An 18,252-nucleotide genomic window follows, 5' to 3' on the forward strand; every position below is an offset into this window, starting at 1 on the left:
CCTCCAGGCTTTAGGCACCAGATTGGGATACCTGAGGAATCCAGACTCAAGGGACCCACCAGCTACCCCGTTCTCAGCCTCTCCAGCATGTCGATGGCCATTGTTGGAGTCCCCAGTCTGTCTCTAATAAATTCCCCTTGTAATACATAGGCATCTCATTACTGTTCTTCTACAGAATACTGACTAATACAGGGTACTGAAGTTTGTAAATATCACCCACTTCTTCCCTATGTGTTTGGGATTTTCAGTGATGAGCCCACCAGGACTTCACATGAAATCCAAAGGTCCCAGTTAAGAAAACATGCAGTGGGTAAGAGCACTGGCTGTGCCAGCATGAGGATGAGAGTTCAAATCTCCAGCACACACGTGAAAAGTCCAGAGCAGCTCTAGCCCCCATCTGTGTACCAGGTCATATGCGTAAGAGTGTGCCGTCCAGTACAGCCATACTACCCATCTGTGTACTGGGTCATATGTGTAAGAGCGTGCCGTCCAGAGCAGCTGTAGCCCCCATCTGTGTACCAGGTCATATGCATAAGAGCGTGCCGTCCAGTACAGCTGTACTACCCATCTGTGTACCAGGTCATATGTGTAAGAGTGTGCTGCCCTAGAGCAGCTGTAGCCCCCATCTGTGTACTGGGTCATATGTGTAAGAGCGTGCTATCCAATACAGCTCCTGTGTACCAAATCATATGTGTAAGAGTGTGCTGCCTAGAGCAGCTGTAGCCCCCATCTGTGTACAGGTCATATGTGTAAGAGTGTGCTGCCCTAGAGCAGCTGTATCCCCCATCTGTGTACCAGGTCATATGCATAAGAGCATGCCGTCCAGTACAGCTGTACTACCCATCTGTGTACCAGGTCATATGTGTAAGAGTGTGCTGCCTAGAGCAGCTACAGCCCCCATCTGTGTACAGGTCATATGTGTAAGAGTGTGACGCCCTTACACAGTGATATATGCAGAGAGAGAACAGGGAGTGGCAGTGCCTGGGGCTGGAGCAGGGAGAGTCAGTAGAATTGGCAATGAGAGCCGGAGGTTTAGGGTAGGGTTGGGTTCAAGGAACCTACTTCTTCATAGAAAGTAATCTATCGAGCTTTGGGACTCCAGGTGACGGCCTGGAATTCTATTACTCTGCATTGCTCAGAATGCTGCCTGTTTTGCCGTGAGCCTCTGGGGACAGCTCCTAGGGAATCACATATCCAGCTCAGTCTTTATCACAATGATCTGCTGCCTGCTGTCATGGTGGGGACAGGCTCCTCCTACAGCATGGTTTGCCTCTGCACTGGCCATCTTCTCTGCCCAAGCCCATGGTGCTGGCTCCTGTGTGGTTTGTTACCTGTTTTACCAGAACTCATTCCAACAGGGGCTTCTACAGTCACCACGATTGTGGCTGCAAGCATCTACAGCCTCAAGGCCACCATGTTCACAGATCTGTGTTTGCAGTGGTACTTGTATCTGGTAGCTTCAGGGATCCTGCCACGGAAGGTCAAGGAGTGAATGGGCCATGGCCTTGAGGGGATGACGGAGTCACCAAGGGCCATTCTAAAGAGGCAAGGGTTCCACAAAATGCCTTTTGGGCCTCCTTCCAGGACTGTTGGAGATGTGTGCATTTTCAAACTCTGTGTGTGTGTGTATGTGTGCACATGCACGTGCATGCTTACGTGCATGTAAGTGGACATGCATGTGCTTAGGTACATGCAGGGCACTGAAGACAGCATGAGGTGTGATTCCTCAGGTACTGTCTACCTCGTGTTTTTGAGACAAGTGCCATTTGAGACAGGGTCTCTCACTGGCCTAGGACTTCACCATTTGGTGAGGCTGCCTGGCTAGTGAACCCGCTGGGACCCACCTGTCTCTACCTTCACAGTGCTGGGATTACAGGCACACGCTACCACGCCTGAACTCTTCTCCCCATGATCTTAGGGGATCCAACTTGGGTGGTGCGGGAGAATTGTCTGTAATCTGTCAATCATATTTTAAATAAATGCTGATTGGCCAGGCAGGAAGCATAGGCGGGAAAACCAGACAGGAAGTAGAGGTGATGCAACGAGAACAGGAGAATTCTGGGAAGCAGGAAGCTCCCTCCTCCCGAAGAAGCAACATGTGAGCTGACAGCTGAAAAAGGTACCAAGCCATATGGCTAACACAGACAAGAATTATGGGTTACTGTCAGATGTAAGAATTAGTTAACAAGAAGCCAGAGCAAATGGGCCAATCAGTTTATAATCTTATGGAGTCCTGTGTGTGATTTTCTTTGGGGCTTGCTGGCTGTGGGGTACTGGGCGGGACAGATACCCCAACAAGCCGGACCCTCAGGTTACACTTGGGTTCTTGGGTTTGCATCACAAATGCTTCTGACTGAGACATCTATCCTGTCCTCATTGCCTTAAGAACTGTTGTCTGGAGATTTATTTTTGTTTTATGTGTATGGATGACTGAGTACCACATTTGAGCCTGGTGCCCATGGATTCCAGAAGAGGATGCTAGATACCCTGGAATTGAAGTTAAAGACAGTTGTTTCTGTAATGTAGATGCTGGGAATCAACCCTGGGTCTTCTGGAAGAGCAGTCAGTGCTCTTAATTGCTCAGCCATCTCTCCAGCCCCACAATATTTTTTTTAAAAAAATAAAAGTGAAATACTTTCTTCAAACCAAGTCTTAGACTGGCGAGATCAAAAGTAGGTTAGAGCAATGGCTCTTTATCACCTGCTCATCATTTCAGACAAATAATTTTGCTGGAAACTGCGCACTATCTCAGCGTCTCCTATGAGTAGGGACCAGGTGGATGTCATTGGCGACTTGGGGCTGTAGCCATACTCTGCACTGGATTCTAGGACCCATCCCCTGAAACGCCTGGTTTTCCGCATGTCACAGTCTACAGCACACAGCAGAGTCCTTGCACATGGTCCCCACCTGGCCCAGAAGCCACCACATGTCCCTTCCCTGCTCCCAGGGCTGCGGAAGGCACTCCTGCCCTAGACTCAGCATTTCACTCACCCCACCTCTGCCCAGAAGGAGTGGCCTGCGGGACAGTCAGTGACTTGGGATGGTGTCACTCATAGGCAGTGGGAGGCCTGAGAGTGAGTGGGCCTTACTCAGCCTCCCACTAGGCAAGAGTGATGAACATGGAGTCTTTAATACAACACAGCAAGAGGATAAATAGATAAAGGTACTGATGATGTTTTAAAGCACGGTTTGCTGGCTTTCCACCCATCTTTTCAGATCTGAAGTTCACATGTCATCCCTGGGGCCTCTCAAATGGGTCAGCGCAGGCCTCACAGTGGGAGACAGGTGCTTTCAGGAGCCTGGTCAACACCGATTATGAAAAACTAGCCTGCCATTTCCCAAACACCCGTCGGCACTGCCTGGAGCGGGGAGCGGAAGAGGGTCAATTACGAATGGGCTCGCCATGGACCTTCCCACAGATGGCAAACAAACGAAGGGAATTCTGGGTTAACAAAATGTAAATTTCATTCTGCGAGAAAGCCTCAGTGTCCTGCACAGGAACAAAAGGGGCCTGTGATGCTCTGCGTCCAGGAGACGCTGCTGCTGTGATCTGTGTCTACCACCCATTGTCTAAGAGAAACAGGAGACAGCAACTCTCCCTGCCTCCCACTCCCACCTCCCCACCAAGGTTCCTTACCCAGAATCACACCGTTGGGCTCCTCCGGGGGCTGCCACACAATCCGCACTGCTGTAAGCCTCACTTCAGGGAACACCAGCCGCACGGGGGGACCTGGGGCTGAAGGAAAAGCACAGAGAGCCAGGAGTTGCACAGAGTTCTGAGGTCAGCCCGTGCTCTGACGACAGCGTACTTCTCCTTGTGGCGGTCCCGCCTTGTCGCTTTTAAATTCATGTTTAAAATAATTGATTTACTCTTCCAAAAACAACTTCTTTATGTATGTGTCTGTGTCTGTGATGTATGTTGCATGTGTGCAGCTGTCTGTCTGGGGAGGCCGGAAGCAGGCATCAGGTCTCCCGCAGTTGGAAGTACAGGCAGTCGTGAGCTGTGCTGCCCCATGTGGGTACTGGGGATTGAACACCGGGAGAAGAGCAAGCCTTCTCAGCTGCTGAGCCATCTCTCCAGCCCCCTATTCTTTATTTTATATCTGACTTTTTATGTGGGTTTTAGGGAATTGAACTCAGGTCCTCACACCTATTCGGCAGATGCTTTGCCAAATCGTCCCAGGCCATGTTTTCAATAAAGGGTTTCTGGATCCTCAATAGCTCCATGTGACTCCCTAATGATTCTGAAAAACACCCTTTATCTTGAATCCTGATCATCTGGTTTAGAAAGTCATGCTTAGAAAGTATACTTGCATAAGGGTATACAGCTCATGGCAGCGCTAGCCAGAGGGCCACCTATGACTTTGAAGTAAGCAATCTACTAACCAGATACCCTCACTGGCTTTGACATTGTAGAGCGGGCAATATGATGGTTCGTTCTGTCAACTTGATGGGATCTACCATCACCTGGGGGACACACCTCTGGCCATGCCTGTAGGGTTTCCAGATTGGGGTAACTGAGATGAGAAGACCCATTCTGAGTATGGGTGATCCCCATCCCACGGGCTGGGGTCCTGACTGTGATTGCCGTATGACCAGCTGCCTCCTGTTCCTGCCACCATGACTTCCATGAAGGACTGTGTACCCTCAAACTGTGAGTCCCAATCAACCTCCCCCCTCCATAAAAGCTACTTCTCAGGTATTTGGTCACAGCAATGAGAGAAGTAATACAGAGCCAAGGCCAGATCTACATGCTGGGTGAAGAAGGGGGATGGGGTTCTTTTAATGGAGCAAGTAGAGTTGTGGCTCATTATCCATTCCAAGAAGATGCTTAAACAACCCTGTTGTTGTTTCTGTCCTGTCAGACACTTGTGATCCCGAGGTGGGTGTTTTTGCAGATCGTATTTTCCCCCTGACATATTCATTATGGCCTGTTTAATAACGAACGTGTGAAGGAGCTAACCTTTAAGTGTTCGACATCTGCAAAGTGGAAAAACATATTTACTGATGATTTAGACTTCCATAAAAACAAAGCCAACAAGATGTGCTTATTACACAAACCTGGAAGCACCAGAGCCTGGGGACCCCTGGGTGCTGTCAAACATGCTGCTCTCTGTGCAGGAACATGCAATTAGCGATCTGAATGTAAATGGTGAGACCCGTTAACCCTATGAGAATGGACACAGGTCCAGCGTGGAGTTTTATCTAGATCTGTAGAGCTACTACTAACTGGATGGGCTCATGTTTGAAAACCTAGTCCATGCTCACTAGCCCTTGCCTACAGCATAGTCAAGCTTGAGATTCCACACAATCCATAATCAGGTTGTAAACCCTCTCCAGGCTCAAATTGGCCATGTAAATGCCAAGTGACTGGAAAACAATTTTGTTTTGTTTCCCTCAACTGGAAAAAAAAAAGAAGAAAGAAAGTGCTTGAAAATTTACATTAAAAACAACTGCAGGGATTGGAAAACTAAGGCAGAAGGCAGCAGGGCCAGCCATGTACTCACTGTCATCTTTGGTGCGCTCCAGGATGAGGGGCGAGCTAGGGACCCCATTACCGATCCGTGTGAAGGCCAACACCTGGAGCTCATATACCACGAACTTGCGCAGGCCAGCCAGCAGGGCCGACTGTGTGTGGTTCCCTCGCACCACATGGCTTCTGGGCTCTGGATCCAGGTCTTTGGCACGGTATAGAATCTGAAGCATCAACACACACATGCAGATGGTTACAGCTAAGGGCATGCTCAGAAGGGGACTTCTTGTGCACAGGGTACCAGCTCAGAACTAACTGACAAGGACCACCTATCCGTGGTTTCTCCACAGGGCAGCTGTATTGAGGGAGTTTTGGATCTCATTTCTATTCACTAGCATAAAGGGGAAAGGCAGCCATGAGGTAACTAGACTCCAGAAGAGTGGCTGGAGTCACACAGCTCTGCCTACAGCTTGGAGATTTGGCTGCCTGGACACAATTTGGCAAGATCTGAAGCTCTCAACTATAGTTATGCCAAATGTTCCCACTGAAGCATGGGCTTGGGCTTGGTCTTGGGCATAGGCCTCTTGTTTCCTATAAATAGAGCTTAGGACTCCGTGAGGTTCTTTGATTCCAAAAAGATGGAGTTTCTGCCCCCAGAAGGCTTGGTCTTCCTCATGTGAACCTGAGGCTGGCCCCTGGGTCATAGGGATGAACTGAGATGTGCTCTTTCAGGGCCTCCTCCTCCTTTCCTCTGTCCTCCCTCTAAGCTCACCCCCCTCTGTAGGTGGAGGCCGTTTGTTTCCCAGCAACCCAGACCCGAAATAATCACACAGAAACTATATTAATTACAGTACTGTTTGGCCAGTAGCTTAACCATATTTCTACCTAGCTCTTACATCTAAAATCAACCCATTTCTATTACTCTGTGTATTACCACGAGGCTCATGGTTTACTGGCAAGGTTTTGGGGCATCTGTCTCCTTTGGCAGCTACATGGCGTCTCACTGACTCTGCCTACTCTCTCTCTTTATCTTTTCCAGCCTGGTTATATTCTGTTAAGCCATTGGCTGAAATCAGATTCTTTATTAACCAATGTCAATACATATACAGAAGGACTTCCTACATTCCGTCCCCTCTGAACTGTTCTCCAAGACAAGTGATCTCTAAGTCTTAAGAGAGGGCTACTGGGCAGACATTTGGGATGAGCAAGGAAGCATTTCCTCGTAGGAACCAGGAGGTGCAGCACGGTGCTTTGTCCACTGAACCCACCCAACAGGACTGCTGTGTAGCAGGAGACTTGCCAGTGTTGGGCTTCCCTTATACACTCTGGATTGCTATGTTCCCTGGGAGTGCCACACAGCAGGGATCCTGAACAGAGCCATTAGAATACTTATGGAGAGGGAATGCAAATGAGCAGGCCAGAGGCAAGCAATTGGGATTTAATGACAGAAAAATAACCTGGCCTGGTGGGTAAGCATCTCATTCAGCACTTTGCAAGATCAGGCAGGAAGACTGCTATGAGTTCAAGGTCAGTTGCTACATAGTGCATTTCAGGTCAGCCTGAATTATAGTGTGAGATCCTGTCTGATAATAAATAGGTATTTCCCACCAGCCCCTAAAGCAGAAAAAAAGCCATAAAAAAACAAAAACAGTTACTGAAAGATGAGAGGAGAATGCCTAAAATCCATTGAGGATATATGGAAGGCATTTTGTTGTTATTGTACTGGAGACTGAATTCAGAGACTCATAAAGGCTAGACAAGCAAGTGGTCATCAAGCCACACCCCCAGCCCCTCACTGGGGGACTCTAGGCAGGTGCTCTACCACTGAGCCACACCCCAGCCCCTCACTGGGGGATTCTAGGCAGGGGCTCTACCACTGAGCCACACCCCAGCCCCTCACTGGGGGATTCTAGGCAGGGGCTCTACCACTGAGCCACGCCCCAGCCCCTCACTGGGGGATTCTAGGCAGGGGCTCTACCACTGAGCCACACCTCAGTCCCTCACTGGGGGATTCTAGGCAGGTGTTCCACCATTCCAGTCCAACTGCTCATCCCATGAGAGCAGCATCACATTAGTGACCATATCCAGAGAAGCCCATTGTGCTGCTTGGGAGACTGGAGCTAGAGACAGAGACAGAGAATTGTACTGGTCACCTCTGAGAGAGAAGAAAGAAATAGGCGGTTTTGAAGAGTCTGGGTAGCAGCTTAGAAGACTAGAAGACGGAATCGGGAGAAGTTAGGGTAAGTTCGACTCTAGCAGAGGACAGCCCTGCCTAGATCCATGACAAATCAGCACTCTGAAGAAGCAGAGACTGTTGGGGAATATCATTTTCAGCTGTGTGACTTTTGTTTACGCTGCATTTGTTTGACTCTGTGAAGCTGTGGTTCTTTACCTGTCTAAAACCCCTGGACGGTCCTAATAAAGAGCTGAACAGCCAATAGTGAGGCAGGAGCAAGAACAGGCGGGGTTGCAGGCAGAGGGTAGAAACAGAAGGAGAAATCTGGGAGGAGAAAAGAAGAGCCACAACAGAACGAGGGGAGGAGAACACGGGGGCCAGTCACCCAGCTACACAGCAGGCCACGGAGAAAGAAGAAAGGGATACAGAAATAGAGAAAGATAAAAGTCCAGAGCAAAAAGGTAGACGGGTTAACATAGATAAGAAAAGCTGGCAAGAAACAAGCCAAGCTAAGGCCAGGCATTCATAACTAAGAATAAGCCTCTGTGTATGATTTATTTGAGAGCTGAGTGGTGGGTCCTTTAAAAAGCCAAAAGAGTAAAACATCCCATGAGATCATTTCCCAGAAGCCCCTAATTTCTCCTAGTAACTCTGGGAAGTGACCACTGTGGTCATTTTCATTTGACAGTAGGTGACAGAAGAGGCTGCATTCATTCATAGTCAAGGGTGCAGGGCGTCTTAGCCAGAGCAGGCAGAGCCAGGGCCTGGTTTGCTGGTCAGGGTCCCATTTGCATTTGCTTCCTGGCTGATGTCTGGGAAGCACTTCTGCTCCCGCTTTCCCAGATAAGACAGCTGATGACATCAGGGACTGGCGAGGGACAGACCCATGACACCTTCCCACCAGTTCCAAAAGTAGAACAGAGTCACCATAAACATGTACCTTGTAGCCCAGGATGAGCCCATTCTGGTCCTGCTCAGGGACTGAAGCCCATGTCAGTAGGATCTGGGTGGAGCTCACAGCCTCCGCAGACACATTTTCAGGAGCGGCTGAAGGGACTGCAAAAGAACATGTTACATGATTGTCTCCAGTCCTCTATGAACAGAGGGGCATTTACACACACACACACACACACACACACACACACACACACACAGAGAGAGAGAGAGAGAGAGAGAGAGAGAGAGAAAGAGAGAGAGAGAGAGAGAGAGTGACAGACAGACAGACACACACACACACAAACACACAGACACACACACATACCCTATCATGCTGTTCTTGAGACAGCAGTGGTTCTGAGCATTCTGTCAATCATATAAGCCTGCAGGTGCATAGCACACATGTAAATCTCCTTAATATGAGCAACAAATTCCGTAAATCCTGGGTATTTAGAACTCAATTCTACCTGAGCCCGGCCAGCAAGAAAACGCTCTCCGTCTGTTTCGGGTAATAACTTAAAGAGCTGCAGGCTTTTGCTTCGAATAGGAATTCCTCAGTATCAGATGGATACTAGCTCACTGAGACTGCTCAACATGAAGGCCCATGAGGGTGGGACAGAGGAGGTGGATGGGGGTGATGGACAGAGGGCCAGACCCTGGGGATGATGTTTGCTGTGTATGGGTGGGGGACACGAGGGGAGCCCTGTCTCATAATGTGTCTCAGATTCCTGAGCATAAACCCTTGTTATCAGAAGCAGGTGTTATTGGTGCCTTTCTGCAGTTAAACAGAGACCTAGGGTGGATCTGCTTGTTTGTCCTACGTTTTCAATGCTGGGGATGGAACTGGGGGCCTCCCTCATGCATGCTCAGCAAGCACTTACTACTGGGCTGCAGTCCTGCATCTGGAAATCTAAGGCTGAAAAAGTAATATTTTATTATAGTTATTTTAGGATGTGTGTGTGTGTGTGTGTGTGTGTGTGTGCGCGCACATGCACGCACGTGCACGAGCACACATGTACATGCGGAGACCAGAAGTCAACCTTGTTTTTTTTGTTCCTTATTCATAATCTACTTTATTTTTTGAAACAAGTCCTGTCAATGACCTGGGACTCATATATCAGTCTAGGCTAGCTGGCCACTGAGCCAATAAGCCCAGACAATCCTCCTGTCTCCACCTTCCCAACTCTGGGATTGCACTGTGGACTACAACATATAGCTTTTATTTTTAAAGATTTATTTTTTTAAAAAAGATCTATTTATTATGTATACAGTGTTCTGTCTCCATGTATCCTTCCATGCCAGAAGAGGGCACCAGATCTCATTACAGATGGTTGTGAGTCACCATGTAGTTGCTGGAAACTGAACTCAGGACCTCTGGAAGAGCAGCCAGTGCTCTTAACCTCTGAGCCATCTCTCCAGCTCCCAACATCTAGCTTTTAACAAGGGTTTGCTGCTCTAAGTCAGGTCCTAACTCAGTTACTTTACTGACTGAGCCATCATCCTGGCTTTCTTATCTATCTGTTTTTGAGATGGGACTTGGTATAAGCCAGTCTAGCCTGCAACTCACAACCCAGGCTGGCCTCAAACAATCTTCCCATCCCCCTTCCCATTCCCTTTCATTTAAAGGACTGTTTGGTTACAGGATGGCCCAAGGGGCAGTCCTTGTGGTTTTTGACCCTCATGTATGGAATGCAGTTCTCCTACTTTGGGCAATCTTGCCTCCTTTGGTTTTCTTTGTTGGCACTGACTGTCTTGATGAGCGTTCAGGAATCCAACACAATGTGGATATGAAGAGCAATGAACTTCACAGACAAGTTTTTTTTCCTATTCTACAGTCCATCTACTCTGTGGCCCATGGGCCGCATGTGTCCCGCAATAGCTATGAGTGTAGTCCAACACATTTGTAGATGGCAATATACCCTAATGTCGGGATGTTGGACACTCTATCGGATAAATCCCCACCACTGCAGGAATTTGCTTCTGGACCCATTTCCATGTCAAAGCCGCCCACACAGGGGAGGATGGAGCAGGGAGAGTTCTACCGTGGTCAGATGATGCACTGCTTAAAAGGATGTCTGGACAGAGGAGAAGCCTCCCCTGGATGAGAGCCTCAAGGTCACACCGTGTCCCAAGGCTTCCCTGCTGAAGAAGGGGGGCATATTTCATGGTTGTCACATCTTTGCTTTATGACAGAGCTTGGGAGCCTGTCTTTGCAGTGCTGTGTGGGGTGGGCCGCTCTGCCCACGAGGCAAGAAACCATTGTAGGCACTACAGGCATGCAAAGGCAGTGCTACTGGAAGACCTTGGCATTAGCCATGGAGGCATCAGAGGCTCTCAAGGACCCAGGACAGAGCCTCCCGTAGAGTATAGGCGCATGGACACCTGGACCCAGGCTCAGAATTCCAGAACTGTGAGGGAACACGCTTGTTACTCAAGCTGCCAATTGAGATGTTTCCTTTTATCATGTCTGTTTATGTGTGCACATGTGCATGAGTGTGTTTGCATTTGTACATGTGTGTGTTTGTGTAAGCCAGAGTTCAGCTTTGGATAGCACTTCTCAGGGCAGTGTCCACCTTGGGTTTTTGAGATAAGGTCTTTCACTTTTACCTGGACCTTGCTGATTTAGTATGTGGACTGGTCAGCGAGGCTCAGGGAGCCTCCTATCTCCATCTCCCTAGAGCTGAAGTTACAGGCGCACACCACTGTGTCTGGCTTTTCTACCTAGGTTCTGGAGTTTGAACTCGGGTCCTCATATTTCCACAGTCAACGACTTACCAAATGAGCTGCCTCCCCAACCTCCAATGGAAACATTCAGACAAACTGCCATTACCCATAAAGGCCTTAGACAATTGTTGAGCTGGATTAGGCCAATGCTATAGCCAGCAGGGCCTGTAGAAAGAGAGGGGACAGGAGGAAGGGGGGGGTCCCATTCAAGTCATAGGCTAACAAGGCAAGCTGCTGGGATGACACCGCGTATGGGGTGGCATCTACTTTTACCTCTTTCTCCACCTCAGGGAATCTTTCTGTAAAGGAAACTATGGCAGAAGTTTCTGGCTATTCACCCTGTGAAACGCGAGCTTCCTGTCCAGCCCCACAGAGGTGGCATCTTGCCGCTTCCCTCCTAGATACATGAAGAACTCTCTCGTAACCACTCAATCTCTGATCACGAACCAGGACACCCTCAAATGTGGTTTTAATCATGCCCCCGAATAAGAGAGTTGTATGTGTAGACCCTCAACCCATGCTCAAGGGAGCCCGATAAACTCACGAACTCCCCAAGTTGAACTTGGGTAGAATCATCACTTTAGTTTGTGGGAGGTGCGCGGTCTGGGGTGAGCAATGTCTGTTCATGTTTCCCTGAAAGGCCTTAGTGTGACAATCACCGATGACTTGACTCGGTTCTCAGAAGTATGGGACTTGTCTATGCCAGAAACCTTGCAGCCACATCTTGTTGTGTTCCACCTGTAGGGGCTCCCTGGGGACCTCAAATGCTACTATGGCTTTGTCTGGAAAATGGCTTACATAGATGCTTACTTTAGTTTTGAAAAAAGTGATAAGACAATACCTTGGCCCACTAAGGATGAAGGAGTTGCTATCGTTACAAACCCAGAAGCCTGCCATTTATCAGACTCCATTTCCTGACTTGATTTAAAATAAGATTGCAAATCCGCAACATGTATGCCTGCTACATTTGTTCTGTGTTCCGAAAACTGTCCCTATCTGTAAAGGGAGAGAGAGGCCATCGTCATAGTAACCCAATTGGTCCACCTCTAGGACCCCTACCTGCTTTCCTGTAAGGCTAATCTTGGCAGCTCTAAGCGCCCACTTCTCACTACAGACCCACAAATCACTGTTGATTTTCTGAGATGCGGTAATGCTAGCATTCACTCACAGGAGGCCTGGCTGCATCCGCAAAGAGCCAGGGCAGCCTGGTTGGTGACTTAGCGCTGAGCTTTGAACCTTGCTGTTTCCTACCCGGAGAGAGCCTGCTGGGTAGGGCTGTTAGGAACAGGAAATGACATATTGCTAGATTGAAATTTCAGCTAATTCAAATTCTCCTGAGACAAAGTCTACTTTTTTTTTTAAGATGCAAAGAATTGTACCCATTATCTGTTCTGAGGTACAATTCACTTCTTTTTCAATTTATCTTAAGTTCTGATATATTCTTAGAAATTCCCCTTCGGTCAAAACCAAAATCATCCAGCATGCCTGTTTTCTCTTTCTCCATCTGTTTTTCTCTTCGGGGATGTCTCCACGCTGTTCACCACTGCTCCTTGTGGTGCTTCTCTCGAGTTTTTAGTTCTCGTTTATCTTTATAATATGTCACAGGATGTCACAGAACCCATTAGACCACACTTCAAACTATTATTAAACTGCATTTAAAACTGCTCAAAAAGTGGTTCAAATTTGGTTTTGTTGCTAACCAGACCATTTGGGGGCATTTCTGTGGATTATAAGATTATTCTTTATTAATATTATTTTTTAACGTGTATGTGTATGTGTGCACACATGCGAACATATTTGTGGGTAGGACTTCACATGCCGTAGCAGGCATGTGAAGGTCAGAGGACAGACAGCCTGTAGCAATCAGTCCCTCTATTCTGCGGGTCCTAGAGATGGAACTCAGGTTGTCAGGCTTGGGAGCAAGTGCCTTTATTTGAGGAGCCATCTTGCTGGCCCTGGTGACATTTTTAAGTCCCAGAGAAGATTGTTTTGATTGACTGAGACTGTTTAGACAGAGGTCAGTGGCTTTGAGTTCCTCTCCAGCTCACTCCACTACACACTCCCCATACCACAGGGCCAGCTCCTGAAATCAGCCCCTGTGCCAAATGAGAATGATGAGCAACGCCCATCAGGATGGCTCTCTCTACCAGGGAGGGTAAGTGATAGGTTTTGGTGGAGTCACAGATATTAGTGAGTCAAACCCACATAAGACAGGGACTGGAGCTATAGCTGAGTTCATAGAGAGATTACCAAACCTGGATGAAAGCCCCAGGTCTGACCTCTAGCACTGCAGAAATTGGGTGTGGTGTTAATTCACCTGTAATCCCAGGACAGGGAGAGAGAGAGAGAGAGAGAGAGAGAGAGAGAGAGAGAGAGAGAGAGAGAGAAAGGGAGAGAGAGAGAGAGAGAGAGAGAGAGAGAGAGAGAGAGAGAGAGAAAGAGAGAGAAGAAGATCAGGAGTTCAAGGTCATCCTCAGCTACAGAGAGAGTTCAAAGCTAGCCTGGGCTACGTGAGAATCTGTCTCAAAAAACAAAACAAAACAAAACAAAACAAAACAAAAACAGGCTGGGGAAGACAACTGCCCAAGGGAGGAGGCTCCCATGGCAGGAGGCGGGCAGAGTCCTCCAGGGCCACCAATAGTGTAGTGGCACCCACCCAAGAGTCTCCGGGTGTGCACTATAATTCACATGGCACAGGATCTGCCTGCTTCCACTGATCTCATCACATACAGAGCTGTCATCAAGATGGAAGCCCATAGCTACCACTAGTCACTTTCCACTCCTCCCAAACCTCCTTCAGGCTAATACAGTTGGCCTATCTTCTGCTCTATAGATTTGTCTGCACTGGGCATTTCAGGTCATAACACCATGTACCATATGGCATTTTGCATCTGACTTCTTTCACTGAATTCTTTTTTCAAGGCGCACCTTCATTAATGCAAGCCTAAGAATCCCATTCTTTTTCTTCTTGACTTCTCCCTTCATATGGACTTCAGCTTTTCCTTTATTTCTTCATCAGCTGATGGACAAGTGGGTTCTTGCTACTTTTTGCCATGAACACTCATGGACACGTTCTGGTCTACATGGGTGTTCAGTCTTCTTGGGTGCTGGGACGGCTAATATCAGTTGTCAACTTGACAGCATTTAGAATCACTCATGAGACACGGGGGGCACGCTTGTGAAGGACTGTCTTGATTAGATTAGTCTCATGCCTGTGAGGATTGGCTAGATTGGTTATTTTGCATTTAAGGTTTTACAGAATGCCAACTGCTTCCCAATGTATAAAGCTCTGATTCCTCTCCACCTTCCCAAACATTTGCTACACTATGTTTTTATATTTTGACCTTCTTAGGGGTAAGAAGTGACATCTCCTTATGACTTGGATTTGCATTTCCCTCCTGGCTGAAGATGCTGAGCCCCTTCCCATGTGCCTAGTGCCATTTGTCTTCATCTCTGGAGGTCTGTCTGTGCAGGCATTTGCTCCCTTCTTAATAGGATCATTTGCCTTTTCATTGTGAAGTAAGAGGTCTTGGATATTTATACCCGAACCCCTTGTCAGACATAGCACTTGGAAGTATTTTCTTCCTGCTGAGGATTTTTGGCATTTCCTATATAATATTTCCTATATTCCTATTTAAAGTCCTGGTGCTTTAATGCTGATGAAGCCTGATCGGTCTACTTTTTTCTGTTGTGGTTGCTTGTGCTTTGGGGTTCTGCAATCGGACTTGTACATTAATTTCTCTTCTGGAAGCACCCAGACCACACATATCGTGTACATCAGAACCCATGCCTGGCACAGGCACAGGCCGTAGGGTCATATGAGTCTTATACAACCTAGGCACAGCTGGATCCCTGTGGCCTGCACTTTTGGGCCCCTGCAGAACAGCGCTGTCTCCACACAGGACTTTGATTCCTCACCCCCAGCAACCATGGATTCCAGGCTGACCCTCCTGTCCCTGTCTAGGCGTTGATGGCCAGGTCCTCAAGAGATTAGTGAAGAGCTGAGGAGATGATTTCAGTCAATAAAGTGCTTGTCTTCCACCGAGGACCTGAGTTTGAGTCTCAGTATTCATGTTTTGTTTTTAAAACAGTGGACTGGAGAGATGGCTCAGCAGTTAAGTGCACTGGTTCCTCTTCCAGAGGACTCGGGTTCAATTCCTAGCACCAGCTAGCAGTTCCCAACTGCCTATAACTACAGTTCCAGGGGATCTGATGCCCTTTTCTGGACTTGGCAGGTATCAGGCACACAAGACACACAAGCAGACAAAAAACACCTATACACATAAGGAGGAAAATGCCAGGTGTGGTGGCTTTTAATTGTATCCCCATTTCTTGGGATGCTGAGACAGAAAGATCCTCAGTGTCCAAAGGCTAGCCAGTCCAGCATAATCGGTGAGCTCTGTGTCAATGAGAGACCTTGTCTCTAAGGAGGCTGACCTCTGGCCTCCACCATGTGCATGCATATGTGTACCTGCACCTATGCACACAGACACGCACATGTATGAACAAATTACCAGGGAGGAGCCCACAGCAGCTACTCCAGCACAGTTCTTGCTGCTATGGGTGATTTCCCTGTTTTTCTTTCATGTCCATGGATAAGTTTAAAACTTCAAAAACTACTATTTATCTATAGCTTTCTCATTTTCTATTGAAAGTTTTGTTTCTTCAAATAAATATTTTATTGGTCTGCCTATTGCTGGGTTTAAAACTGTCTCCAGGACCCTTCCTTATCACACACACTCAGCTGAGGAAGACCGAAGAGTTTTAAAGTGTTCACGTGGTTACGGCCACGTGTGCCTGCATCTTTTCTTGCTGATCTAATAAAAGCTACAGTTGGAGGAGAGCCCTGGCTGGTCTCGGCAAGCCCCTCTTTAAATCCCGGTGCCCACGGCGGTGGCTCTTCAGGGACACTTACTGGGGACTGCTGTGTTCCCATACACACACTGTGCAATCAGTGTTCCTTAGGACTGGGATGTGACTCTGCCCGAAGAGTGTTTGCTCTGGGTCTCATTTCTGTGTATAAACTGAACATGGCGGGTGCGTACCTGTAATTCTAATTGTGACTGATCCCATGGTGTACCAGAGCCTGGATCCTTGAATGAATAGCTATCAACAAACAGGAGCCCCATCTCAGACCCAAAAGGATGAGACATCAACCATCACTGCACTGAGCCTTTTGGGGGTTCACTTCTTACCTCAGCCAGCCCCTTGCACATCCTGTCTATACCGATTCACAAAGAGCAGGGCTGGATGCCTAGTGTATTCAAGACATCACATAGGGAAATTTCCACTTCTTGCTTTTAGTTATTGGTAATAAATATTATTATTAACTTGAAAAAATCATAAAATAAGTCCAACACCTGTTAAAATCTAAAGACATGACCGTGAGTAGGCGATGGCTAATATAGGCTGCCAACTCCTAACTGCCAATAGGAGTTAAGAGCCCGGCTGGGCACACCTGGGAAGGATTGTCTTGAGTAGGTTGGTCTCCCGCCATGTCTATGAGGGACTGGGTTAACTTGATTGGGTTAAGTAAGATGGGAAGGACCACTCAGGAGGCAGCATCATTCCCTGTCTGGGGGCTTGGACAGTATGTAAAACAGAAAGTGAGTGGGACACCAGCATTCTTGACTGAACTCTCTGCTTCCTGACTGTGGCTACAATGTGACCAGTCACTTCATGTTCCTGCCGCCATACGAAAACTGTGAAACAAATGTAACACCTTATTCCTTTAAGTTAGGATTGTCAGTGTGTTTTATCAGAACAGGAGGGAAAAACCAAAAATACTAAGTAAGACAGAGGGACAAAGCCTGTCTAGGCGGGGGTTAGGGATGCATCGACTCAGACACAGGTGAGACATAGAGACTGTGACCCAGGGATGTGCAAATCCAGGGCCACCAAACTCATCTCTCCTGAGACAAGAGATGACCTTGTCTCTGTAACTGCATTACTTCCCTCTCACCTGACTCCCGTGTGCGACCCCGCACCAGTTCACTCCAGGGGCCAGCCCCAATGGCGTTGAAGGCCTGCATCCGCAGTTCATACTCTGTCCACTCCTCCAGCTCCTCGATGGTCAGCTCCCTCTCCAGCCGGTCGTTGACAACTTGGGCCAGCACTGAGGTTGGTTGGTCTGAACGCCAGTACTTCACCCTGTAGCCCACAGACTCGGGGTTCCCATTGTACTGGGAATCGGGCAGGGGCTGGCAATGAATGACAGGTTGGCATGAATGGACACCTCTTAACTGTCACCTTTGAAGGTCTTCAAGAATAAACCCATCCTATGGGGCCAACACCATGGAAAGCATTTTCTTAGGTGAGTTTCCCTGGAACTCTCTAGAGTGCGTGCATTGTGCATGCACAGACATGTGGGTCATATGCATGTGTACATGTCCATATCACGTGCTTGTAGCGGCCAGAGGCTGAGGTCGTGCGTCTTCCTCTACCATTATTCACTGTATTTTTTGAGGCAGGCTCTCTCACTGAACCTGGAGCCCACTGATGGTAAGGCTAGCTGGCCAGCAAGTTCTAGGGAATCCTCCTGTCTCCACTCCTCAGTGTAAGGATAACAGGTGGGCATCCTAATGTCTGGCTTTTTATGTGGGTGCTGGGTGGGGGAGGGGGTCTGAATTCAGGTTCTCACACTTGTATAAGAGGCACCTGACCTACTGAGCCACATCTTCCTGGTCTCACCCCTGCAGCTTTCTGGTCTACCCTCCCCGAAACTTTTCTCTGTTAATTCAACAAAATTCTTTTAGTGACTTTCGCCAAAAGTAATTTCCCTTGACACAGTTTGGCTTAATTTTGAGGAAAAAAATGTTCTGGTTAAACACTGGACTGGCTCTCTTATGAATATCGAGTATTGGTTCTCTGTTGACCAAGCTTAAGGACTTATAGGTCCTACACTTAGTATTCTCCATGCACTTTCCTGAAAGAGCACCCCAAG

The 18,252-nt window shown here is 47.9% G+C and overlaps 1 protein-coding gene across 1 annotated transcript in view; it reads right to left on the reverse strand.

Annotated features, from left to right (window-relative positions):
* The window catches only part of Sdk1 (sidekick cell adhesion molecule 1), a 944,655-nt gene that overhangs the window by 102,027 nt on the left and 824,376 nt on the right, over positions 1–18,252 (reverse strand). Inside the window, exons 25-28 of the mRNA XM_087903322.1 lie at positions 17,272–17,509; positions 8,590–8,705; positions 5,508–5,697; positions 3,638–3,736 (exon numbers count right to left, since the gene is read on the reverse strand). Of these exons, the coding sequence (XP_087759448.1) occupies positions 3,638–3,736; positions 5,508–5,697; positions 8,590–8,705; positions 17,272–17,509 (643 nt within the window). The remainder of the gene's footprint in view (positions 1–3,637; positions 3,737–5,507; positions 5,698–8,589; positions 8,706–17,271; positions 17,510–18,252) is intronic.

The sequence above is a fragment of the Myodes glareolus genome, chromosome 2 (genome assembly GCF_982192425.1).
Source record: "Myodes glareolus chromosome 2, mMyoGla1.1, whole genome shotgun sequence".
Lineage (NCBI taxonomy): Eukaryota > Metazoa > Chordata > Mammalia > Rodentia > Cricetidae > Myodes > Myodes glareolus.